This window comes from Somniosus microcephalus, chromosome 7 (genome assembly GCF_052327205.1).
Source record: "Somniosus microcephalus isolate GS21.2 chromosome 7, FLI_Smic_1.0, whole genome shotgun sequence".
Lineage (NCBI taxonomy): Eukaryota > Metazoa > Chordata > Chondrichthyes > Squaliformes > Somniosidae > Somniosus > Somniosus microcephalus.
Window position 1 is genome coordinate 268,526,037 of NC_140993.1, and position 27,489 is coordinate 268,553,525.

The following is a 27,489-nucleotide window of genomic DNA, read 5'->3' on the forward strand; positions in this document are numbered from 1 at the left end:
CAATTTCTGCTCCCTCCTGACGATGACTATTTTCTGTCATGTTTACCAGGAAGCCTCTTCCAGCACTCCAATAACTGCAGAGTATTGGCTCGGATTCCCAATATTTCTCCAGCAGACATACCTTCCCTAACATCAGGAATGGTACTGGGAGTGCTGGAGGGGAGGGCACTTCCCAACTAGAGTCAGAGCAATCTTCTCTTGAAATGCCCAATAACTTGCCTCCTAGGTAAGCACTCGGACCTGTTCGCAGTGTTCCGCCGTGGAGTCACTTCTCTTGTAGACAGAGATTACACATTCAGTCGGATCTTTAAATATTCTTGCGTATGGCCAGCGGAGTTACCATGGGGAGTCAGAGGACAGGCTGGTATAACAAGAGCATTATTCTGACCTGTGTTTAATGTGGCCTGTTCCTTTACAGCCATAGAGTCCAATTGCTGTAAGGAGGTGCAGTCTGAAATCAACTTGCGGCTAACTGCGGCCGAGGGAAGTTTCGCTAGAAATTGGCAGCAGCTTGTATATCTCCAACTGCTCCCCTTGGGGAAAGGCCAGGCTCCGATCTCCTGCACTGACATCTTCCTGCACCTGTGCTCCGATCTCCGACTGCACCATCCTACACCTGTGCTCCGATCTCCGACTGCACCATCCTACACCTGTGCTCCGATCTCCGACTGCACCATCCTACACCTGTGCTCCGATCTCCGACTGCACCATCCTACACCTGTGCTCCGATCTCCGACTGCACCATCCTACACCTGTGCTCCGATCTCCGACTGCACCATCCTGCACCTGTGCTCCGATCTCCGACTGCACCTTCCTGCACCTGTGCTCTGATCTCCGACTGCACCTTCCTGCACCTGTGCTCCGATCTCCGACTGCACCATCCTACACCTGTGCTCCGATCTCCGACTGCACCATCCTACACCTGTGCTCCGATCTCCGACTGCACCATCCTACACCTGTGCTCCGATCTCCGACTGCACCATCCTACACCTGTGCTCCGATCTCCGACTGCACCTCCCTGCACCTGTGCTCCGATCTCCGACTGCACCATCCTGCACCTGTGCTCCGATCTCCGACTGCACCTTCCTGCACCTGTGCTCTGATCTCCGACTGCACCTTCCTGCACCTGTGCTCTGATCTCCGACTGCACCTTCCTGCACCTGTGCTCTGATCTCCGACTGCACCATCCTACACCTGTGCTCCGATCTCCGACTGCACCATCCTACACCTGTGCTCCGATCTCCGACTGCACCATCCTACACCTGTGCTCCGATCTCCGACTGCACCATCCTACACCTGTGCTCCGATCTCCGACTGCACCATCCTACACCTGTGCTCCGATCTCCGACTGCACCATCCTACACCTGTGCTCCGATCTCCGACTGCACCATCCTACACCTGTGCTCCGATCTCCGACTGCACCATCCTACACCTGTGCTCCGATCTCCGACTGCACCATCCTACACCTGTGCTCTGATCTCCGACTGCACCTTCCTGCACCTGTGCTCTGATCTCCGACTGCACCATCCTACACCTGTGCTCTGATCTCCGACTGCACCATCCTACACCTGTGCTCTGATCTCCGACTGCACCTTCCTGCACCTGTGCTCTGATCTCCGACTGCACCATCCTACACCTGTGCTCTGATCTCCGACTGCACCATCCTACACCTGTGCTCCGATCGCCGACTGCACCATCCTACACCTGTGCTCCGATCTCCGACTGCACCATCCTACACCTGTGCTCCGATCTCCGACTGCACCATCCTACACCTGTGCTCCGATCTCCGACTGCACCATCCTACACCTGTGCTCCGATCTCCGACTGCACCATCTTACACCTGTGCTCCGATCTCCGACTGCACCATCCTACACCTGTGCTCCGATCTCCGACTGCACCTCCCTGCACCTGTGCTCCGATCTCCGACTGCACCATCCTACACCTGTGCTCCGATCTCCGACTGCACCATCCTACACCTGTGCTCCGATCTCCGACTGCACCTTCCTACACCTGTGCTCCGATCTCCGACTGCACCTCCCTGCACCTGTGCTCCGATCTCCGACTGCACCTCCCTGCACCTGTGCTCCGATCTCCGACTGCACCATCCTACACCTGTGCTCCGATCTCCGACTGCACCTTCCTGCACCTGTGCTCCGATCTCCGACTGCACCATCCTACACCTGTGCTCCGATCTCCGACTGCACCATCCTACACCTGTGCTCCGATCTCCGACTGCACCTTCCTGCACCTGTGCTCCGATCTCCGACTGCACCATCCTACACCTGTGCTCCGATCTCCGACTGCACCTTCCTGCACCTGTGCTCCGACTGCACCTTCCTGCACCTGTGCTCCGATCGTACATTCCTACACCTGTGCCCTGATCTCCAACACTGCCCACCTTCAGCACAGGAACAGCTGTTTGTGGGAGTTCTTCCCAAACACCCCCATCTGTCTCTTTCATTTTCAGACATCTCTATTTCTAGGATTACACAGAAATTACAACAGGGAAACAGGCCGTTCGGCTCAACCAGTCCGTGCTGGTGTTTATCCTCCACAGGAGCAGTGTCCTAATCCCATGTACCCGCCCTGCTCCCATATCCCTTTATTCCCCTTTCCTTCAACCACCTATCGAACCTGTTCGTAAATATTGGCATGGTCTCTGCTTCAATCACAAACTGTGGTGGTAATTCCACAGCCTCACAACCCTCTGAAGAGGTTTCTCCTGCTCTCTGTCCTAAATCTCTTACATTTAATCTTATATCTTTGGGCTCTCGTTCACATCCCTCACCACTGGAAACACTTTGTTTCTATCAATTCTCTCCCATCCTTTCATAACTTAGGAGAGGCCTTCAAAGGGAAGATAGTTCGGCTACAGAGTAGACACATTCCCGTGAGGGGGAAAGGAAGGGCACCCAAAGCTAGAGCTCTCCGGATGACTAAAGATATGGAGATTAAAATGAAACCAAAAAAGGAGATAAATATCAGGCTCATAATTCAGCCGAGAACCAAGCTGAATACAGAAAAGTACAAGGGAGAACTGAAAAAAGGAAGTAAGAGAGTTTATGAGAATAGATTAGCGGCTAACAAAGAGAACCCAAAAGTCTTTTGTAAACATAAATAGTCAAAGGAAGGGTGGGACGGATTAGGGACCAAAAAGTAGATGATCTTGTGGAGGCAGAGGGCATGGCTCGGGTACTAAATGAGCACTTCACATCTGTCTTCACTAGAGAAGAGGATGCTGCCAATGGAGCAGGAAAGGAGGCAGTAGTGATATTGGACAGGATAACATTAGATAAAGAGGCGTTACTAAAGCGGTTGGCAGCACTCAAAGTAGAAAAGTCACCCGTTTTGGATGGGATGCATTCTAGGTTACTGAGGGGAGTATGGGTGGAAATTGTAAAGGCTGTGGCCACAATCTTCCAATTCTCCTTAGATATGTGGGTGGTGGCAGAAGATTGAAAATGTTACACTGCTGTTCAAAAAAAGGGATATATATATATAAACCCGGCAACTACAGGCCAGTCAGCCTAACGTCGGCGGTGGGGAAATTTTAAGAGGCAATAATCCGAGACAAAATTAATTGGCATTTGGAAAAAATATGGGCTAATAAATGAAAGTCAGCACGGATTTGTTAAAGGCAAATCGTGTTTCACCAACTTCATTGAGTTCTTTGAAGTAACGGAGAGGTTGATGAGGGTAGTGCAGTTGATGTTGTGCATATGGACTTTCAAAAGGCGACTGATAAAGTGCCACATAATAGACTTATCAGCAAAACTGAAGCCCATGGGATAAAAGGGACAGTGACTGCGTGGATAAGAAATTGGCTAAGCGACAGAAAGCAGAGAGTAGTGGTGAATGGTTGTTTTTCAGACTGGAGGTTAGGGGGTCAGTATTAGGACCACTGCTCTTTTTGATGTAGATTAATGACCTGGACTTGGGTATACAGGGCATAATTTCAAAGTTTGCAGATGATATGAAACTTGGAAATGTAGTAAACAATGAGGAGGCTGGTAACAGATTTCAGGACATAGGCAGACTGGTGAAATGGACAGACACATGGCAGATGAAATTTAGCACGGAGAAGTGTGCAGTGTTGCATTTTGGTAGGAAGAACGAGGGGAGGCAATATGAACTTAATGGTACAATTTTAAAGGAGGTGCAGTAAGGGAGACACCCAGGGGTGAACGTGCATAAATCTTTGAAGGCGGCAGGACAAGCTGAGAAGGCTGTTAAAAAGGCATATGGGAGCCTGGGCTTTATAAATAGAGGCATAGAGCACAAAAGCAAGGGAGTTAGGCTAAACCTTTATAAAACACTGGTTTAGGCCCCAGCTGGAGTATTGTGGCCAATCCTGTGCACCACACTTTAGGAAGGATGTCAAGGCCTTGCAGAGGAGATACGGAACTTTAGTTACATGGAGCGACTAGAGAACCTGGGGTTGTTCTCCTTAGAGCAGAGAAGGTTAAGGGGAGATTTGATAGAGCTGTTCAAAATCTTGAAGAGTTTGATAGAGTAAATAAGGAGAAACTGTTTCCAGTGGCAGAAGGGTCGGTAACCAGAGGACACAGATTTAAGGCTAATTGGCAAAAGAACCAGAGGTGAGGCGAGAAAATAACAATTTACGCAGCGAGTTCTTGTGATCTGGAATACACTGCCTGAAAGGGTGGTAGAAGCAGGTTCAATAGTAACTTTCAAAAGAGAATTGGATAAACATTTGAAAAGGAGAAAGTTGCAGGGCTATGGGGAAAGAGCAGGGGGCGTGGGACTAATTGGAGAGCTCTTTCAGGGAGCCGGCACAGGCACGATGGGCCAAATGGTCTCTTTCTGTGCTGTATCATTCTATGATTCTACCTCCATCAATCTCCTCTGTTCTAATGAACACAGCCCCAACTTATGTCTTGTGTCATATTTGTATTTCCTCACAGTACGCAGCGACCTAGTGAATCTGTGCTGTACCCTATCCATTGCCACAACATCCTCCCTATAGTGTGGAGCCCAAAACTGCACATAGTCTCCAACTGCTCCAAGGCTCCAGAGACCCAGGTAGGCCTCAGTGCGTCGGCGGGAATTTCAGCGGCAGCAGCGGGGCTATAAAAGGCTCCAGAGACCCAGGTAGGCTTACCAGTCTCGGAACTCAGAGGGAAGGAGAGAAGTAAAAAGTAATCGAGGTGTGACATCACCAGAAAGCAGGTAAGTGATTAGTTTAAAAAGAGAGAAATGCTCACCAACCAGAGGTGTGATATTCATCATCTAGAATCAGGGCAGAGGGTATTTAAAAATATTAATAAATTTAATTAATTACATAGAATGGGAGAGCAGGTGATGCGTTACTGCTGCAATATGTGGGAGCTGGTGGACACCATTGATGCTCACGGTGATCACATTTGCAGTAAGTGCTGGCTGCTCGAGGAACTCCAGCTCCGTGTTGAAGAGCTGGAGTCCGAGCTTCAAACACTGCGACACATCAGGGAGGGGGAGAGTTACCTGGACTCTGTGTTCCAGGAAGTAGTCACACCAATTAGATTAACTAATTTAGATGTATTCCGCAGTCAGGGACAGGAAGGTGTGACTATGAGTGAGGCAGGTACGGGGATCCAGGAGGTAGTGTTGGAGGAGCCGCAGCCCTTGCTCTTGTCCAACAGGTTCGAGGCTCTTACTCCCCGTGAGGACGGGAACAGGGACTGCAGGGAGGATGAGCAACCTGGCCACAGCACCGTGGAACGAGGGGCCATTCAAGTGGGGGGAGTAAAAAGAAATGTTGTAGTGGTAGGGGATAGTATCATTAGGGGGATAGATAGTGTTCTTTGCAGCCGAGAGCGAGAGTCCCGAAGGCTGTGTTGCCTGCCCGGTGCCAGGGTTAAGGACATCTCCTCTGGGCTGGAGAGAAACTTGGAGTGGGAGGGGGAGGATCCAGTTGTCGTGGTCCATGTTGGTACCAACGACATAGATAGGCCAAGGAAAGAGGTTCTGCTGAGGGAGTTTGAGCAGCTAGGGGCCAAATTAAAAAGCAGAACCACAAGGGTAATAATCTCTGGATTACTACCTGAGCCACGAGCAAATTTGGCTAGGGTAAATAAAATCAAGAGAGTTAAATGCGTGGCTCAAAGACTGGTGTGGGAGAAATGGGTTTTGCTTCTTGGGACACTGGCACCAGTACTGGGACAGGAGAGAGCTGTTCCGTTGGGACGGACTTCACTTGGCCAGTGCTGGGACTAGAATCCTGGCGAATCGAATAACTAGGGCTGTAGAGAGGGCTTTAAGCTAATTAGTGGGGGGGGAGGTTTCAAGAGAGCGAAAAATAAAAATGTCAGCGGAGAAAGCAATAGAGCAAAGTAGCAGTGGGGAAATTAAAAACCAGAGCGTGTCAGGAAGGGACAGAATATATAAAGATAAAGGTAAAGTAGTAAAGGGGGTAAAAGCAGGAATAAAATGTCACAAAAAATATTTAAAAGTTCTTTATCTGAATGCACGCAGCATTCGTAACAAAATAGACGCGTTGACGGTACAAATAACTACACATGGGTATGATCTGGTGGTCATTACAGAAACATGGCTGCGAGGTGACCATGACTGAGAACTAAACATCCAGGGGTATTTGACTATTAGGAAGGAAAGGGAGGTGGGGTGGCTATGTCAATAAAGGATGGAATCACTGCAATAGTGAGAAATGATATTGGGTCAAAGGATCAGGATAGTGACACAGTTTGGGTGGAGATAAGGAATAATAAGGGGAAAAAGTCACTAGTGGGCATAGTCTATAGGCCTCCTAACAGTTCCAACTCTATTGGTCGGAGTATAAATCAGGAAATAGTTGGGGCTTGTAATAAGGGAACAGCTATAATCATGGGAGATTTTAACTTTCATATTGACTGGACAAATCAAATTGGGCAGGGCAGCCTTGAGGAAGAGTTCATAGAGTGCATTAGGGATGGGTTCCTTGAGCAGTATGTTACTGAACCAACCAGGGGGCAGGCAATCTTAGATCTGGTCCTGTGTAATGAGACAGGACTAATAAAAAATGTCCTAGTAAAGGATCCCCTTGGAATGAGTGACCATAGCATGGTTGAATTCCAAAATCAGTTTGAGGGTGAGAGAGTTGGATCTCAAACCAGCATACTAAGCTTAAATAAAGGAGACTATGAAGGTATGAGAGCAGAGTTGACTAGAGTGGACTGGGAAAATAGATTAAGGTGTAAGACAGTACATGAGCAGTGGTGTACATTCAAGGAGATATTTCACAACTTTCAAGAAAAATATATTCCACTGAGGAAAAAGGGGCGTAAAAGAAAAGACAGCCATCTGTAGCTAAGTAAAGTAATAAAGGACAGTATCCGACTGAAAACAAGGGCATATAAAGTAGCCAAATTTAGTGGGAGGATAGAAAATTGGGAAGCATCTAAAAGCCAGCAAAGAATAACTATAAGATTAATTAAGAAAGGGAAGATAGATTATGAAAGTAAACTAGCAAAAAATATAAAAACAGATAGCAAGAGTTTCTACAGTTATATAAAAAGAAAAAGGGTGGCTAAAGTGAATGTTGGTCCCTTAGAGGACGAGACCGGGAAATTAGTTGTGGGGAATATGGAGATAGCAAATAGGCTGAACAAATATTTTGTCTCAGTCTTTACAGTAGAGGACACTAAAAATATCCCAACACTGGACAAACGGGGGGCTATGGGGTGGGGGGGGGGGGGGGAGAAGCTAAACACGATTAAAATCACTAAGGAGATGGTACTCGGTAAGATAATGGGATTTAAGGCAGATAAATCCCCTGGACCTGATGGCTTACATCCTAGGGTCTTGAGAGAAGTAGCGGTAGGGATTGCGGATGCATTGGTGGTAATTTTCCAAAACTCCCTGGATTCAGGAAAGGTCCCAACAGATTGGAAAACTGCTAATATAACGCCCTTATTTAAAAAGGGAGGTAGACAAAAGGCTGGAAACTATAGACCAGTTAGCCTAACATCTGTGGTTGGTAAAATGTTGGAGTCCATTATTAAGGAAGCAGTAACAGGACATTTGGATAAGCATAATTTAATCGGACAGAGTCAGCATGGTTTTATGAAGGGGAAATCATGTTTGACAAATTTGCTCGAATTCTTTGAGGACGTAACAAACAGGGTGGATAAAGGGGAACCAGTGGATGTGGTGCATTTGGACTTCCAAAAGGCATTTGACAAGGTGCCACACAAAAGATTACTGCACAAGATAAAAAAAATCACAGGATTGGGGGCAATATACTGGCATGGGTGGAAGATTGGCTATCTAACAGAAAACAGAGAGTGGGGATAAATGGTTCATTCTCGGGTTGGCAATCAGTAACTAGTGGTGTTCCGCAGGGGTCAGTGCTGGGACCCCAACTCTTTACAATCTATATTAACGATTTGGAGGAAGGGACCAAGTGCAACGTATCCAAGTTTGCCGACGATACAAAGATGGGAGGGAAAGCAATGAGTGAGGAGGACATAAAAAATCTGCAAAAAGACAGACAGGCTAAGTGAGTGGGCAGAAATTTGGCAGATGGAATATAATGTTGGAAAGTGTGAGGTTATGCACTTTGGCAGAAAAAAATCAAAGAGCAAGTTATTATCTAAATGGAAAGAAACTGCAAAGTGCTACAGTACAAAGGGATCTGGGGGTCCTGGTGCATGAAACACAGAAGGTTAGTATGCAGGTACAGCAGGTGATCAGGAAGGCCAATGGAATCTTGGCTTTTATTGCAAGGGGGATGGAGTATAAAAGCAGGGAAGTCTTGCTTCAGTTATACAGGGTACTGGTGAGGCCACACCTGGAATACTGCATACAGTTTTGGTTTCCATATTTAAGAAAAGATATACTTGCTCTCGAGGCAGTTCAGAGAAGGTTCACTCGGTTGATTCCGGAGATGAGGGGGTTGACTTATGAGGAAAGGTTGAGTAGGTTTGGCCTCTACTCATTGGAATTCAGAAGAATGAGAGGCGATCTTATCGAAACATAAGCTTGTGAGGGGGCTTGATCGGGTGGATGTGGGGAGGATGTTTCCACTGATGGGTGAGACTAGAACTAGGGGGCATAATCTTAGAATAAGGGGCTGCCATTTCAAAACTGAGATGAGGAGAAACTTCTTCACTCAGAGGGTAGTAAATCTATGGCATTTGCTACCTCAGAGGGCTGTGGAAGCTGCGACATTAAATAAATTTAAAAAGGAGATAGACAGTTTCCTAGCAGATAAGGGAATTAGGGGTTACGGGGAGCGGGCAGAGAAGTGGACGCGAGTCTAGGTTCGGATCAGCCATGATCCTATTGAATGGCGGAGCAGGCCCGAGGGGCCGTATGGCCTACTCCTGCTCCTACTTCTTATGTTCTTATGTTTTAACTGCGGTCTTACTGTCCCCCAGCAGCCTCTCACCTGTTTCTGTCAGGGGAGTAGAGTTTTGGAGATGAACTGTTTTCATTTCACAGCAGAAATTAAACATTCCAATTTTACTAAGCAGATTTTTTATGCTGCTGTGGGCAATCCCTTCAACCAGAGCTAGCGCATGTCATTAGATAAGAACATAAATAGGAGCAGGAATAGGCTCTTCGGCCTCTCGAGCCTGCTCTGCCATTCAATATCATGGCTGATGATCTTCCTCATCTCCATATCCCTTGATTCCCTTAATATTCAAAAAATCTATCAATGTCTGTCTTGAATATACTCTACGACTGAGCATCCACAGCCCTCTGGGGTAGAGAATTCCAAAGATTCACCACCCTCTGAGTGAAGAAATTTCTCCTCATCTCAGTCCTAAATGGCTGACCCCTTATTCTGAGACTGTGACCCCTGGTTCTAGACTCCCCAGCCAGGGGAAACATCCTCCCTGCATCTACCCTGTCAAGCCCTGTAAGAATTTTGTATGCTTCATTGGGATCCCCTCTCATTCTTCTAAGCTCTAGAGAATATAGGCCTAGTCTACTCAATCTCTCCTCATAGGACAATCCCCCCATCCCAGGAATCAGTCTGGTGAACCTTCGTTGCACTCCCTCTATGGCAAGTATATCCTTCCTTAGGTAAGGAGACCAAAACTGTACACAATACTCCAGGTGTGGTCTCACCAGGGCCCTATATAATTGCAGTAAGATGTCTTTACACTTATACTCAAATCCTCTTGTAATAAAGGCTAACATACCATTTGCTTTCCTAATTGCTTGCTGTCCCTGCATGTGAACTTTCAGTGATTCAATGATTTAGAGACCGGAAGGAGCGGACCTGGAGGGAGCACAGCGAGAGCGGAGCAGACTCGAGCAGCAGCAACTCAACAGAGGCAGTTTTTGGAAAAAGTGAGGTCAGAGTAAAAAAAGTGACGTCGGCACAAGGGAAGGAGCTAATTGGTGAGTGTATTTCTTTAAGTTTATTTCTGCTAAGTTAGTTAATAACCTATTAAATAGAGGGAAACAGCTGATTGGTGAGTAGTTGGGGAGTGTTTTTTGTTAAGTTTTAAGTGTAAGTTTATTTCTGCTGGGTTAGTTAAATACAGGCATGGCAGAGCAGCTCAGTCCCGTGGAGTGCACATCCTGTGTCATGTGGGAAGTCCTGGACGCTTCGTGTAGCCTGGATGACCACATGTGCGGGAAGTGTCGCCAGCTACAGGTTTCAGAGCTTGAGCAGCGGCTGGAGTCACTGCGGTGCATTCGCGAGCCTGAGAGTTACGTGGATAGCACATTTCTAAAGGTGGTCACCCCGCAGCTTAAGAATGTGCAGGCAGAGAGGGAATGGGTGACCGCCAGACAGAAGAGGACGACCAGGCAGGTAGTGCAGGAATCCTCGGAGTGCATTGCACTCTCCAACCAGTATTGTGTTCTGAGTACTGGTGAAGGGTGATGGTTCCGCTGGGGAGAGCAACCAGAGTCAAGTCCACAGCACCACAGGTGGCTCAGCTGCACCTGGGGGGGGGGGGGGGGGGGGGGGAAGAGGGGGGGAGACTGGAACATCAATAGTCAATAGTGGTAGGGGATTCAATAGTTAGGGGAGCAGACAGGCGTTTCTGCGGCCGCAGATGTGACTCCAGGATGGTATGTTGCCTCCCTGGTGCCAGGGTCAAGGATGTCACTGAGCAGCTGCCCAATCCTATTATTATTTTCTAAGTGCCCTGTTACCACGTCCTTAATAATAGATTCTAGCATTTCCCCTACTACTGATGTCAGGCTAGCTGGTCTGTAGTTCCCCGTTTTCTCCCACCCTCCTTTCTTAAACAGTGGGGTTACATTTTCTACCTTCCAATCCGCAGGAACCGTTCTAGAATCTATGGAATTTTGGAAGATAACAACCAATGCATCCACTATCTCTATAGCCACCCCTTTCAAAACCCTAGGATGTAGGCCATCAGGTCCAGAGGATTTATCAGCTTTCAGTCCCATTTATTTCTCCAGTACTATTTTTTTTTTTACTAATACTCATTTCTTTCAGTTCCTCGTTCTCGCTAGACCCTTGGTTCTCCACTATTTCCGGGAAGGTTTTTGCGTCTTCTTTCATGAAGACAGACACAAAGTATTTGTTTAAATTTCTCTGCCATTTCCTTATTCCCCATTATAGTTTCTCCTGTTTCAGCCTGTAAGGGACCCATGTTTACTTTCGCTAATCTTTTCCTTTTTACATACCTATAGAAGCTTTTACAGTCTGTTTTATGTCTCTCACTAGTTTACTCTCATATCCTATTTTCCCTTTCTTTATCAATTTCTTGATCCTCCTTTGCTGAATTCTAAAATTCTCCCAATCCTCAGGCTTACTACTCTTTTTGGCAACATTATAAGCCTCTTCCTTTGATCTGATACTATCTTTAACTTTTCTTGTTAGCCACAGTTGGACCACTTTTCCTGTGGGGTTTTTGTGCTTTAAAAGGAATGTATATTTGTTGTAAACTATGTATTAATTCTTTAAATGCTAGCCATTGCTTCTTTACCATCATACCTTTTAATGTAGTTTCCCAATCTACCTTAGCCAACTCGCCCCTCATACCTACATAGTTTGCTTTGTTTAGATTTAAGAGCCTAGTTTCAGATTTAACTAAATCATATTCAAACGCAATATAAAATTCGATCATATTATGGTCACTCTTCCCTAAAGGCCCCTTTACTACAAGGTCATTAATTAACCCTTTCTCATTGCACAATATTAGATCTAAAATAGCCTTTTCCCTAGTTGGTTCCTCAACATACTGATCCAGAAAACTATCTTGTATACATTCCATGAATTCATTCTCCACACTAATACTGCAAATTTGATTTGCCCAGTCTATATGTAGATTAAAGTCTCCCATGATTACTATATTACCCTTGTTACATGTGCCTCTAATTTCCTGATTTATACTCTGCCCTACATTACAACTACTGTTTGGGGGCCAATAAACAACTCCCACCAATGTTTTCTGCCCCCTGCTGTTTCTTAGCTCCATCCAAACTGATTCTACTTCTTGATTTTCGAAGCCAAGATCCTTTCTCGCTACTGTCTTTATCCAATCTTTATTATCAAGGCTACCCCTCCTCCTTTTCCACTTTGCCTATCTCTTCTAAAAGTTAAGTACCCTGGAATATTTAGTTCCCAACCTTGGTCAGTTTGCAACCACGTCTCCATAATGGCTATTAGATCAAACCTATTAATTTCTATCTGTGCTATTAATTCATCTATTTTGTTGCGAATGCTTCACATTCAGATAGTACCTTTAGCTTTGACTTTTTTTTATTTTTCCCTGATGTCACCTTAGTCACTGGTGCCCCGTTACCTTTGCTACTCTCTCTGTCCCTTCCTGATCCACTCTGCTTATTTTTACCCAAAACTCTGCTCTAGAGCCTTGATATTGGTCTTGCTGCTTTTAAATTTACTCTTTCCTGAATCCTCCCGCCTCCCCCCCAACCTTCATTAGTTTAAAGCCCTGTCTATTGCCCTAGTTATTCGGTTCACCAGGACACTGGTCCCAGCCCGGTTTAAGTGGAGCCCGTCCCAACAGAACAGCTCCCTCTTTCCCCAGTACTGGTGCCAGTGCCCCATGAACCAATACCCCTGCCTCCCACACCACTCTGAGCCATACATTTAACTTTCTAATCTGCTTATCCCTATGCCAATTGGCATGTGGCTCAGGTAACAATCCAGAGATTATTACCTTTGAGGTTCTGTGTTTTAATTTGGACCCCAACTCCTCAAACTCCTTCAGCAGAACCTCATTCCTAGTTCTAGCTATGTCATTGGTTCCTACGTGGACCATGACAACTGGATCCTCCCCTTCCCACTCCAAGTTCTTCTGCAGCCGCGAGGAGAGGTCTTTAACCCTGGCACCAGGCAGGCAACACAACCTTCGGAACTCCCGGTCGTGGCTGCAGAGAACAGTATCTATCCCCCTGACTATACTGTCCCCTAACACAACTACATTCCCTTTCACTCCCCCCACTTGAATGGTCTCCTGCACCATGGTGCCATGGTCAGCTTGCTCATCCATCCTGCAGGCTTTTCCCTCATCCACACAGGCAGCAACAACCTCATACCTGTTGGACAAGGACAAATGCCAAGACTCCTCCAGCACTACCTGGGGTCTCCTTACCTGCCTGAGTTGCGGTCACACCTTCCTGACCCTGACGGGACCGAGCTGTTGCCGTCCCATCAAAACTGCCGGACAAACCAGCGCTAATGTTGAAACATACGGAGATTTTGAGCTCCGTATCTGGCAACAAACCCTGTTGCCAGCTTCTAAACAGTTGGCTGTACCTGGCAAGCGTCTCTAGCTTAGCAACAGCTTCAGCGAGACCTTGCAGAGCCTGACTGGTGAAAAAAAAGCAACGAAAAGAAAAAAAACCTAACGAAACGGCTCCTGATTTTTGCCGGTGGCTCGAGCATTCCGGACAGTTAACCTCCGGATAAACCAAAGTTTCCTGTAACTTAGTTTGCAGTTTAATTTCTTGACTGCTTATTTGATCTAGATTAAGCTATGGGTAATAAAATTAAATATCTACCGGTAACACAAAGCACTACAAGTAGTGTAGGCAAAAAGCAGCAACTACTTCCCCCTCTTCTCCGAATTCCCACTCTCCAAATTCCCAAATAAAGCAGTTTAAGTGCACTCTGTTTAATGCCACTCTGTGCAGATCTTTGGGTTTCCTCATAAAATTAAACATTTTTTTTAGTTTTGTTATTTATAGCAAATTCTAAACAAGAGAGCACAGAGAGTGAGGTTTGCCCCCAAGTTCGGTGAAGTGGTTGTGGTGTGGCTAAAAACAGTTAAACTTCTTTACAGCTAACACCTGCAGCAACTTAACCTCAATCCACATAGCACAGCTGAGAATCACACTACATGGGAAACACTTGCTGTGGTTCAAGTTCACGGCTTTATAGTGACAGACTGATCTGGGAAGCAGGTTCCTGTATCAGAGAATCAGTCCCACAAAGAGGCCAAGACATGTTTCAAGCCATCTCTCTATATGAAAATAACAGAACAGAAGAGGATGTGGTGGAGAGATGGGGCTCCTATCGTATTGCAACACTGCTCAAAGAGCTGAGAGCTAGAATAGGCATAGCCCACATACTAAGCCCTAACCCCATTAATCTACACACCCCCAACACCACCAGTCTAGCTTAGGGAGGCAAAAAGAAAATACTGCAAATGCTGGAAATCTGAAATAAAAACAGAAAATGCTGGAGAAACTCAGCAGGTCAGGCAGCATCTGTGAAGAGAGAGAAACAGAGTTAACGTTTCAGGTCGATGACCTTTCGTCAGAACCGGAAAAAAGCAGGAAATGGAACAGATTTTTAAGCATTTTCACTTGCTTAAAAATCGGTTCCATTTCTTGCTTTTTTCCAGTTCTGACGAAGGGTCATCGACCTGAAACGTTAACTCTGTTTCTCTCTTCACAGATGCTGCCTGACCCGCTGAGTTTCTCCAGCATTTTCGGTTTTTATTTTAGCTTAGGGAGGCAAGTGATCCATTTCCAAAAAGACAACCACGTCAGCACACTCTCCACAGCGTCACTGGAAAATGGCCCCTTACAACCCTGACCAGCAACTCAACAGATTATCGGCAAGGCTACACTGGAGGGCATGTCACTGTTCAGCAGCTGGTCTGCGATTCAGCAAAGGTACTTCGGAGAATCAGCATCAGTGCGGCCTTCCTTGTCCTGGTCAGAACTTAATTTACATTTAAAAAGCCGCACCAGAAAGCAGAAGTGCAGGTTTTAACTGGCACACCATGTGTTAGCACAGTCCAGTAACTGCTTACGGCATAAATATTAAACCCCATTTAGAATCAGACATTATTGCACAATAAAGTACATTCTGAGCAGAGTAACAGCCTCCAAAAACTCTTTGGCAAATCTTTATCACCTAGGAAAGTGAGGAACCGAGGGGTTATGGCGGCTTTTTTGCTGCAAGGTGTATGTGGAATGATGACATAAATCATATTGAAATAGTGCATTGTGTGTTGTAATAAAAAAGTGACAAAACCTTTACCAAACACCTTGCATTAACTTATTTTTAAATATCCATACCGATACAAATCAGAATGTGAGCATGATAACCAACTACAGGAAACTCTTTTATCCGGCACCGACGGGACCGGCGTGGTGCCGGTTTATCAAAAAGTCCGGATTACAGAGGAGGTATAGTAAAAGGTACGAGAGCCCCGTACACGGCCACAGATCCAGGCATCCCTGTTGCATAGCAACAGGTGCAGGAACCCCGGCCACAGACCAAGCATCCCTGTTGCATAGCAACAGGTGCAGGAACCCCGGTTACACGGCCACAGATCCAGGAACAGCCACTAATATGAAGTAAAACTTACCTGAACCTACTCCTGAATTTTGCCAGTTAACAGATTTCCGGTTATTTAGGTGCTGGTAAATCGAGAGTTTCCTGTACTTGGAATGAAAGAACTGGATATTTCTGTACAGATTCATTCTGTGATGTTGCAAGGAGGCGCTTATCTGTGCTGATAGATAACGTGTCCTTCCAAGCAGAGTGTGGCTCTTGGCTCACAGTCCCAGCCTGAGCAACGGCACTTAAACCAGTAGAGGCAAACCACCTCTGTGCCCCGCCACTGAAGCTCAACATTCAGGACTGGCTTACTCAAGGACTGGTCCCCATTCCAGGCATTGCCAGCCTGCTTGGATTTCAGAACTGGTTAGAAATATCATGACAATTTATAAATATATAAAAATGTTAAAACAGTTAAAACAACAACAACTTGTATTTATATCGCACCTTTAACATAGAAAAACATCTCTGGCTACCACACAGAGGTCAATCAGACAAAATGGAGGCCGAGCCAGGGAAAGAGATATTGGGAGAGTGACTAAAACGCTTGGTGAAAGAGCTGGGTTTTAAGGAGGAGGGAGGTGGGAAAAGGGAAGTGGGGTGAGCAGCAGAGGCAGGCGAAGGGATGGTCTCCATCTTGGAAAGAAAGAAATCCATGAATTCCTTGCACTTGTTGGAGAGGGGGGGCGAGGGGAAGAGGGCTTTAAGGAGATGATTGGTGGTGCAGGAAAGAAGCCAGGGGTTATCTTCACACTCCTGGATGATCCTGGAGTAGTGGGCGATTTTGATAGAGGAGAGCGAGGCCCGATCATGCTTGCAGTGGTCCAGCCAAGTGTGGTGAAGTATGGCTAATCTAGTTGTACGCTAGATATGCTCATGTCTGTGTTCCTTGGACTTGGAGAAGCGAGTATACAGGAACAGGAGGAGGCCAGTCAGCTCCTCGTGCCTGCTCCACCAGTCAATTAGATCACGGCTGAGTGAAGGTTTTACTGGGGACCTTAAAGGTGGAGGTGGAGGAGTGGTTGAGCGGATCAATGGAGGGCCAAAGGCTAGGCAGTTGGGAGTTTGAAAGCGCCGCTGTAAGTGACCTGGGGAGAAGCTTCTCTTCACCCCTGCCCCCCAGTGTAGATGCAGAAGCAGATGGAGGTTAGGAGGATGTGGGTACAGAGGGATAAAATGAAGCGGTCACAGTTGAGCTTGTCAGTGATTGAAGAGGCAGATCTCAAGAGGAGGCAGGTCTCAGGAGATGGCGAGGTTGAGTGAGTGGCTCCCACTAAGACGAAGGACAGGATTAGGTAGTACAGCATAACAAAGCTGCTTAGGAAGGGGATGCACTGTGGTAGCAGGCACTACATTCAGAGGCACTCACATGTGTATAGTAACAGCAGCACGGGTTACAGTGTGTGGAGTCAGGTTGTGGCAATGACCTGTGCAGTGAAGAGGAGTGAGTGGCTGGTAGGTGATTAGGACGACAGTGCAAATTCTGGGGAGAGTGATTTATTTCGGCACTGGGAAGATGTAGGGACCACTGGTAACGGGAAGGGTGCGAGAGAGTAGGAGAACGCGTCCACTCACTCTCTACCAGGTGCCCCGGTAGCTGCCTTGGGTGTTGGTTGGTGCTGCACCTATTGGCTCCTCGCCAATATCTCACAGTTCTCCTGCCCTATGCGGATTGGTGAATGGCCAATTCATGGAGATTTGTGCCCGAAATATCGATGGGATATTTGGGTGGGAATTAAATCAGACCCTCAATATTCTTAATGTGATTTGCACATTGATGAACACAAAGTTGTGGGAAATTAACGGCCAAACATGCACAACACAAACAGACTTGATCAATGTCAGCACTATGTGACTGCACACGTTAAAGCTGCCCCATAATCTCCATCATCTCCTGCAATACTCACCCACAACAGATTCGGGAGGAGAATAAAACTGGCCATCAGAGAGGGGGCCAGGAAGAATGAGAGGTGCATGCTCTGATACATCAGATACTGTAAAGACTCCTGGAACAGGAAGAATGGCACTAGCATTAGGGACACTGGCACAACAAAATGTACACGTGATTTATTACATTTTACATCCCATAACTAACAATTTAGAAGCTGCAACTTGGTTTACTGACCCGGCATGTGCCACACCGTCCGAATTTGTAAACCAGTTTGTTACTAATTTTAAATAAAATGTTACAGCAATAGTAGAATGGACAGGGAATAGATTGTGGATAAAACAAGGGGTTCGATTGGCTTCATTGAAAAAGGCAGTGTAAAAGTCAGTGTTACAAATCACCCTTTATCTGCTCCACCTGCAACTTAATTTGACAGCAGTACCAGCAGGATAGACAGCACAAAGGTACATTACTTACTGTTTTCATCCTTTGCCTCTTGTGGCAACACCTTAAAATCCAGAAACCAGGTCTCGATCCAGGCCAGTATGAAGGAGATGATTGGCAGTAAATAGGCAAAGGCCGTACCTTCGACCAGGAGCTAGAGTAAAACGAGAAGTGTTTAACAACTTAAAGCTAGCGACGGAAGACAATTTCAGTATAAATCTTTCATTCAGTTTAGCTGCACGGTCAGGGTCACTACATACCTTGGAAATAATGACTTTTACAATTAGAAAGGCACTGGTGACAGCTGTTGTAATCTGGAGCAGTGAAGAGAAGAGGCATTTATAATCACAGCAGGAGGAAAGATTCAGTCATTGATATTTGGATTAATCTAACCACATTTAAAGTTGGGGTTGTGACCACTCGTGAAAACTATCAAACTTTATCCAAATTATTCATTGGATCAGAAGCGTGTTTTGAGAAAGGCAGAACGACACTGTCCCGACGGGCATCACGCCGTCCCGGGCCGACGGGCATCACGCCGTCCCGGGCCGACGGGCATCACGCCGTCCCGGGCCGACGGGCATCACGCCGTCCCGGGCCGACGGGCATCACGCCGTCCCGGGCCGACGGGCATCACGCCGTCCCGGGCCGACGGGCATCACGCCGTCCCGGGCCGACGGGCATCACGCCGTCCCGGGCCGACGGGCATCACGCCGTCCCGGGCCGACGGGCATCACGCCGTCCAGGAGTGTATGGGATGGGGAAACAAAATTTGAATAAACTTTTTGCATACATCAGATTGTTATTTATTTAAATCAAAGTCCATCAGATCTCTGGGGTGCAAAGTGCACAATCACCTGATGCAGTAGGAAGTACCTTTCAGAGAATGCAGTCAGAGCACACTGTTGGGCAGAGTGCGGGGAGCTTCACTCTGCACGTTCCCCTTATGGGCTCAACATGGGCACCAACACCAAGAGGGTTAAATGCTCCTTTCCCCTGCATCGATAGCCCAGATTACAGAAATTCAAATATACACAACTTTAAAAATAAATTCTCGCCTAGTTTGAGGTGGGGATTAGAGAACAGAGAGCTCAGATTCTGGCCCACATTTAGTAGATGTTCACTGTCTTAACACAAGGGGCAAGAATATTACCATCAGATCACTCACCGCGATCACCCACCAGTGGTGCAGCCTACACAAGGCGTAGGCAAAAATCAGCATCAAGAATCGGAACACCGCCAGTAACTGGGAAGGACAAAGAGGATTAGATAAAGGCGGCCGAGTTTAGAATGCTGCATTAAACAAGCGTTTCAAGGAAAATGAGAAAATCTACTCACAAATATATCAAAGTAAGATTTGTGGAAGTCATAGTGAACCACTTCAATTTTTAAACTATGAATTATACCACCATCGACCTAGAGAACAAAAAGACACAAGTGGGATCATTCTGTCAGCAGTGGTCACTGAAACCAGGCGTGAAATACTCAAACAGCCAGATATCAGCTGGTATTTATTTTGGATTTCAAAATATGGATCAGAGATACACAGAGCAATCTTTAATGAAACACTTAAAAAATATCCTAATTTATTAACAGTTATCCCAATAAAATGACTTTGTGCTCGGTTTGTGGGATTCTAACACACTGCTGCTATTAATCAGGTTTGCCACGAGATTGCTGACAGCAAGTGCAAGTGCAAGACCCGGAGTTCGATTTCTGCCGCTACTCGCAGTACTGGAACAGAGAGAGAGAGATATTCTGGCACTATTAACTCCACAATAAACATCCTGCAGCAAAGGTTTGTCGTGGATCCAGGTCAATCTGCATTTAGCGGATTCATATTTTGAAAAAGGAAAGTTTAAAGGAGTATGGGGAAAGAGCAGGGAAATGGGTCAGGGTGTAGAACTCTTTCAGAGAGCCAGTACAGGCGCGATGGGCCGAATGGCCTCCGACTGTGCTGTAAAATTCCAGGATAAACATCACGTTATACTAATTAAAAAAAAGAGATTAACATGATTCAAGGCGCCCAAAAATCAGCTGCTGTCAGCCTGAGTTGGAGTGAATGTCAGTAACTTGTTTTGTTTCAGTTTCATTTAAGGTCAAATGAATCAGTATCAATTCTGTAAATCCTGGCGCCTTAAACAGGAATAAGGGATCACGGGACAGGGCCAGCATGACAACATTTCCATCCGCATGTTCGGTACGTGGTCTCCCTGGAACTCATCCAATTAGTCTATGCTGCCTCACTGTGCAGCACACAGCGTGAAGTCGTAACGGCAGTGGGTACAATATATGGGCAGCTCTTTCTGGGGTAAACAGTGACGCCTGCAGGCTGGGAGCATGGAAGAAAAGATGGGCTGGCGGTGGCTATAGGGGTGAGGATCAACGCAAGAGTCAGTCAAACATGCTGAAAACTAGCTCTCGGCTGGAAGTGGAAGGAAAGGGGACTCTCGCTAGTCTTTGGTATAGGTGCTGTGTAGAGTCTGGGTGCAAGTGATTGATTGTCCAGATGGTACCTTTCAGAAGGTGTTGGACATACAACTAAAGAACTGTTTTTAAGATAAACCCGGGTGTGCAGCAGTGATGGGCCATATCTCAGTTAGGCAGGACGATTTAGACTAGAAGTCAATATAACTAATTACCCGGACAGTTTTACTGTACCTTAGTGCATGTGAAGTGGAGAGATGGTACGGCACTTAAATCTATTAAACCATCAGCACAATTGTAATTGCAGTTAAAAAAAGGCATATAGGATACTGGGCTGTATTAACAGAGGGGCAAAGTATACACTAGAGGGTCTACTGACTATTGTACAAGTTAGTGGTCAGATCCCGTGACGAGTACTGCGTGCAGTTCTGGTCATCTAACCAATGGAAGGATGTTGCTGCCCTTGAGGGAATGGAGGTGAAGATTATAGTGGCTTACCAGAATTGAAAGTTATGAGGAAAGTCAGACAAAACTGTAAGAAATTTCAAATTACAGACCAGCAATACACTTTAGGCACAGCTAGTCCGTTTAACCCTTCCCCTGCCATGAGCAAAGGTGCCAGCCAAACTCGCAAAGTTAATGATTTACCACTAACAGGGTGAGCGAGAGAGTGTGAGCGAGAGAGAGTGTGAGAGTGAGTGTGTGTGTGCGAGAGAGTGAGCGTGAGAGCGCGGTGGGGGGGGGGGTTCGCAGAATCCCAATAAAAAGCTATTTTTAAATACAGAAAATAAAAGTCTTGCCCTGTGGTTTCCAAAAAGGTACCAATTAGTCTCATTAGATGGGTGGTTCAGTATAAAGAATTATTAATCCAACACCATCAAACTCAGTTGAGCTTCATCAAGTGATGTCACTTCCACAACTAAACACGCCATTCAGGGGCTGATTTTACAAGAAAACAAACAACTTGCCTTTCACGACCTCGGGACGTCCCAAAGCACGTTACAGCCAATGAAGTACTTTTGAAGTGTAGTCACGGTTGCAATGTAGGAAACGCAGCAGCCAACATGCGCACAGCAAGATCCCACAAACAGCAATGTGGTAATGACCAGCTAAGCTGTTTTAACGCTGTTGGTTGAGGGATAACTGGGGAGAACGCCCCTGCTCTTTTTCGAATAGTGCCGTGGGATCTTTTATGCCACCTGAGGGAGCAGATGGGCCTCGGTTTAACGTCTCATCCGAAAGGCGGCACCTCCAACAGTGCAGCACTCCCTTAGTACTGCACTGGGAGTGTCAGGCTAGATTATGTGCTCAAGTCTTTGGAGTGGGGCTCGATCCTACACCCTTCTGACTTCAGAGGAGAATAATACTGCCTGAGCCACGGACGACACCTTAAAAACAAAATGTGCGTTCCCAGCACAAAACCTCGCATGGCAGAAAACAAACATCAGGAAACCGCAGGCCCTGACCCCTCTATTCCTGGTGAGACCCTATTCCCTTTATTGCCCGACCATTCCCGGTGAGACCCTGTCCCCTCTCTCCAACCATTCCCGGTGAGACCCTGTCCCCCCTCTCCAACCATTCCCGGTGAGACCCTGTCCCCCCTCGCCGCCCATTCCCGGTGAGACCCTGTCCCCCCTCGCCGCCCATTCCCGGTGAGACCCTGTCCCCCCTCGCCGCCCATTCCCGGTGAGACCGTCCCCTCTCGCTGCCCATTCCCGGTGAGACCCTGTCCCCCTCTCTCCAACCATTCCCGGTGAGACCCTGCCTCCTCTCTCCAACCATTCCCGGTGAGACCCTGTCCCCTCTCGCCGCCCATTCCCGGTGGGACCCTGTCCCCTCTCTCCAACCATTCCCGGTGAGACCCTGTCCTCTCGCCGCCCATTCCCGGTGAGACCCTGTCCCCTCTCTCCAACCATTCCCGGTGAGACCCTGTCCCCTCTCTCCAACCATTCCCGGTGAGACCCTGTCCCCTCTCTCCAACCATTCCCGGTGAGACCCTGTCCCCGCTCGCCAACCATTCCCGGCGAGACCCTGTCCCCTCTCGCCGCCCATTCCCGGTGAGACCCTGTCCCCTCTCTCCGCCCATTCCCGGTGAGACCCTGTCCCCTCTCCGCCCATTCCCGGTGAGACCCTGTCCCCTCTCTCCAACCATTCCCGGTGAGACCCTCTCCCCAACCATTCCCAGTGAGACCCTGTCCCCGCTCGCCAACCATTCCCGGTGAGACCCTGTCCCCTCTCGCCGCCCATTCCCGGTGAGACCCTGTCCCCTCTCTCCGCCCATTCCCGGTGAGACCCTGTCCCCTCTCACCGCCCATTCCCGGTGAGACCCTGTCCCCTCTCTCCAACCATTCCCGGTGAGACCCTGTCCCCTCTCACCGCCCATTCCCGGTGAGACCCTGTCCCCTCTCTCCAACCATTCCCGGTGAGACCCTGTCCCCTCTCTCCAACCATTCCCGGTGAGACCCTGTCCCCTCTCTCCAACCATTCCCGGTGAGACCCTGTCCCCTCTCTCCAACCATTCCCGGTGAGACCCTGTCCCCTCTCTCCAACCATTCCCGGTGAGACCCTGTCCCCTCTCTCCAACCATTCCCGGTGAGACCCTGTCCCCTCTCTCCAACCATTCCCAGTGAGACCCTCTCCCCTCTCTCCAACCATTCCCGGTGAGACCCTGCCCCCTCTCTCCGCCCATTCCCGGTGAGACCCTGTCCCCTCTCTCCAACCATTCCCGGTGAGACCCTGTCCCCTCTCCAACCATTCCCAGTGAGACCCTCTCCCCTCTCTCCAACCATTCCCGGCGAGACCCTGCCCCCTCTCTCCGCCCATTCCCGGTGAGACCCTGTCCCCTCTCTCCAACCATTCCCGGTGAGACCCTGTCCCCTCTCTCCAACCATTCCCGGTGAGACCCTGTCCCCTCTCTCCAACCATTCCCGGTGAGACCCTGCCCCCTCTCTCCGCCCATTCCCGGTGAGACCCTGTCCCCTCTCTCCAACCATTCCCGGTGAGACCCTGTCCCCTCTCTCCAACCATTCCCGGTGAGACCCTGTCCCCTCTCACCGCCCATTCCCGGTGAGACCCTGTCCCCTCTCTCCAACCATTCCCGGTGAGACCCTGTCCCCTCTCGCCGCCCATTCCCGGTGAGACCCTGTCCCCTCTCTCCAACCATTCCCGGTGAGACCCTGTCCCCTCTCTCCAACCATTCCCGGTGAGACCCTCTCCCCAACCATTCCCGGTGAGACCCTGTCCCCTCTCGCCGCCCATTCCCGGTGAGACCCTGTCCCCTCTCTCCAACCATTCCCGGTGAGACCCTGCCCCCTCTCTCCGCCCATTCCCGGTGAGACCCTGCCCCCTCTCTCCGCCCATTCCCGGTGAGACCCTGCCCCCTCTCCAACCATTCCCGGTGAGATTCTGTCCCCTCTCTCTGACAAGTCATTTGCAGCATCTACAGGGATACACACAAACCGTTCACTAGATCACAAACTACAGTGAGAGTGTTTAATACTTACATTTAATTCTATGATCCACAGCAAACCGACAAATAAAAGGTCAAAGGTGACAAATAAGCAGAAAGTCCTCCTGACATCAGAAATAGTTCTTTTGTCACTGGATCTGTAGGACTCTAACCTAGTGGCTAGGTGAGATGTGTTCATTGAATGCGTGGTACTGAGGGAAGCACTGGGACTGAAACGAAGGACTCCAGCATTCTCCTGGTCAGTCGGCAATCTGCTCATCCTGCACGGGTCTGCCACAAATCAGCAACAGCTCCAGCATCACCACAAGTAGCTGCACAAGAACAGAAAAATCAGAGTTCAGAACAGGAGTGCAGCAGGAGAGAGCTAAAACAGTAACGGCATGGCCCACTTTCCTGAAATAAATCGCCCTCTCCCCTGAACAAAGCCAACAGTCAGCAGCTGTTTGGTGGGAAGTGCTGGGCACAGAGCATCATATGGGGCAAACAGGCAGGACGTTAGGGGAGCACCACCCTCCACTCCCCATTTCCCCCACACGTGCCCCACTCAACACAGCATTGTCCCCCCAGGGGGGTCAGTGCTCGATGGCAGGTATTAGCGCTGTGGCAATGTTGTACAGCACCTCTGACGCAGTAAAATGTCACAAGGCGCTTCACAGGAGCGATGATCAAACAAAACTTGAAACCGAGCCATATCAGGGCAGATGACCAAAAGCTTGGTCAAAGGGGTAGGTTTTAAGGAGTGACTTAAAAAGGAGGAGGGCGAGGTGGAGAGGTAGCGAGCAATGTTTCCCCCTAAGGTGCGTGGCTGCGCACCAATCAGGAGGTCCCGTGCAGGCTGTTCAGCAGCTGCTGCCGCTGGAAAACAGAACATGCATGTGCCGCGCTGCAGCAAATTTAAAGGGACCGGGTACCAATAAAAAATTAAAGGGAACATGGGTAGAGAGTCGGAGAGGTTTCGGGAGGGAATTCCAGAGCTTAGGGCCAAGGCAGCTGAAGGCACGGCCAGCAACGGTGGGGCGATGAAAATCGGGAATGGTCAAGAGGCCAGAATTGGAGGAGCACACAGATCTTGGAGGGTAGTAGGACTGGAGGAAGTTACACTGATAGGGAAACATAGAAGATAGGAGCATGAGTAGGCCATTCGGCCCTTCGAGCCTTTTCCATGCCATTCAATGAGATCGTGGCTGATCATCCAAACCCTAGCACCCGGTCCCTACACCGACAGCCATCCCACCCAAGCCCTATCCCCGTAACCCCGTGTATTTAATCCCCCCTAACACTAAGGGCCAATTTTTTATCATGGCCAATCAACCTAACCCGCACATCTTTGGACTGTGGGAGGAAACCGGAGCACCCGGAGAAAACCCACGCAAACACGGGGAGAATGTGCAAACTCCACACAGACAGTCACCCGAGGCCGGATTTGAACCCGGGTCCCTGGCGCTGTGAGGCAACAGTGCTAACCACTATGCCACCGTGCCGTGCCACAGGGAGGGGTGAGGTCATGGAGGAATTTGAGAACAAGGATGAGAATTTTAAAATTGAGCCGTTGCCGGACTGGGAGCCAATGTAGGTCAGCAAGCAACCGGAGGTGATGGGTGAACGGGACTTGGTGCGAGTTTGGATACAGGCAGCAGAGTTTTGGATGAGCTGAAGGTTATGGGCTCGCGCTCTGCTCTACACTCTAGTGCTAAAGAGCAATGTGAGCCTCACTGTCAGCATTAGACAAGGTGCATTTACCATGGAACAAACAAGCGGGTCAAGCAGCAGAGGACAGGGAGTTGGTGTTTCAGGTGTGGACACAGTTTTGACAAAGGATCCTCATTCAAACATTAAATCTTTCTCTCTCCACAGACACTGCCTGACTCGCCGAGTGTTTGAAGCATTTCCTATTTTTGTTTTAGATTTCCAGCATCTGCCATTTTATTGTATTTGTCAGCATCAAACCAGTTTACACGAAGCAAAAGATTGCTTAAAATCCTGACCTGACCAGATACAAGTTCTCAGTGCTGTCGTTGTGTTTTCCTTGTGCTATTTCGAGGCAGATGTCAGAGTGCAGAAAAGAAAATAGACAAAAAATGAACAATTTCTGAATGTGATAAAAAGCAAATAGCCGATCCAGTGATGAGATAATGACCAGATAATCTGCTGAGTATTTCCAGCATTTTCTGTTGTTATTTCTGGTTTTAGTGATATTGGTTGAGGGATAAATATTGGCCAGGGCACTGGGGAGAACTCTCCGGCACTTCTTCCAATAGCGGCCGTGGAATCTTTTACATTAACCCGAGAGGGCAGACTGAGCCTCAGTTTAACGTCTCATCCAAAAGACAGCACCTCCGACAGTGCAGTGCTCCCTCAATACTGCCCCTCCGACAGTGCAGTGCTCTCTCAGTACTGCCCCTCCGAAAGTGCAGTGCTCTCTCAGTACTGCCCCTCCGAAAGTGCAGTGCTCTCAATACTGCCCCTCCGATAGTGAAGTGCTCTCTCAATACTGCCCCTCCGACAGTGCAGTGCTCCCTCAATACTGCCCCTCCGATAGTGAAGCGCTCTCTCAATACTGCCCTCTGAATTTTGGAGCATACACGATGCTGAGAGGCTCGTGGATAGCACGTTTAGCGAGTTGTTCACGCCTCAGGGTAGGGCAGCACAGGGGGTGACCATCAGGCGGAGCAACAAAGGCAGGCAGGTAGTGCAGGGAACCCCTGCGGACATCCCCCTTTCAAACAAGTATACCGCTTTGGATACTGTTGAGGGGGATGACTCACCAGGGGAAGGCAGCAGCAGCCAACTTCCTGGCACTGGCGGTGCTCCTGCTGCCCAGGAAGGGGGGAAAAAGAGTGGGAGAGCAATAGTGGTAGGGGATTCTATAGTAAGGGGAACAGATAGGCGTTTCTGTGGCCGTAGACGTGAATCCAGGATGGTTTGTTGCCTCCCTGGTGCCAGGGTCAAGGATGTCACTGAGTGGCTGCAGGGCATTCTGGAGGGGGAGGGTGAACAGCCAGTGGTCGTGGTCCACATTGGTACCAACGACATAGGTAAAAAGAGGGATGAGGTCCTGCAGCAAGAATTTAGGGAGCTAGGTGAAGGATTAAAGAGCAGGACCTCAAGGGTTGTAATCTCTGGATTACTCCCGGTGCCACGTGCTAGTAAGTATAGGAATAGGAAGATAGAACAGATGAATGCGTGGCTAAAGGGATGGTGCAGGGGGGAGGGCTTTAGTTTCCTGGATCACTGGGTCTGCTTCTGGGAAAGGTGGGACTTGTACAAGTCGGACGGTTTACACCTGAACCAGAGGGGAACCAATATCCTTGCGGGGAGGTTTGCTAGCACTGCTGGGGGGGTTTAAACTAACTTGGCAGGGGGATGGGGTACAGAGTGGAGCTATAGTAGGGGGTGATTTACAGCCAAATACAGAGGGAAAAACAAGTCAGCTGGGAAGGCAAAGCAAATATGTGAAGGCAAAAGAGAACATGGCAGGGCTGGAAGGCATTTATTTTAATGCAAGGAGTC

At 48.3% G+C, this 27,489-nt stretch overlaps 1 protein-coding gene across 4 annotated transcripts in view; it reads right to left on the bottom strand.

Annotated features, from left to right (window-relative positions):
- The window catches only part of LOC147115321 (STARD3 N-terminal-like protein), a 42,444-nt gene that overhangs the window by 8,906 nt on the left and 6,049 nt on the right, over positions 1-27,489 (bottom strand). For 3 of the 4 annotated variants that reach the window (XR_015079114.1, XM_085993761.1, XM_085993759.1), the window contains exons 2-7: positions 24,014-24,290; positions 19,422-19,499; positions 19,252-19,329; positions 18,344-18,397; positions 18,117-18,237; positions 17,659-17,757 (exon numbers count right to left, since the gene is read on the bottom strand). Coding sequence is in view for 3 of the 4 variants with exons in the window: in XM_085993761.1 (XP_085849887.1) it covers positions 17,659-17,757; positions 18,117-18,237; positions 18,344-18,397; positions 19,252-19,329; positions 19,422-19,499; positions 24,014-24,238 (655 nt within the window). In the remaining variant the exon portion in view is untranslated. Of the gene's footprint in view, positions 1-17,658; positions 17,758-18,116; positions 18,238-18,343; positions 18,398-19,251; positions 19,330-19,421; positions 19,500-24,013; positions 24,291-25,964; positions 26,385-27,489 lie in introns of those variants that run through there. The other variant, XM_085993760.1, reaches the window with a different exon arrangement.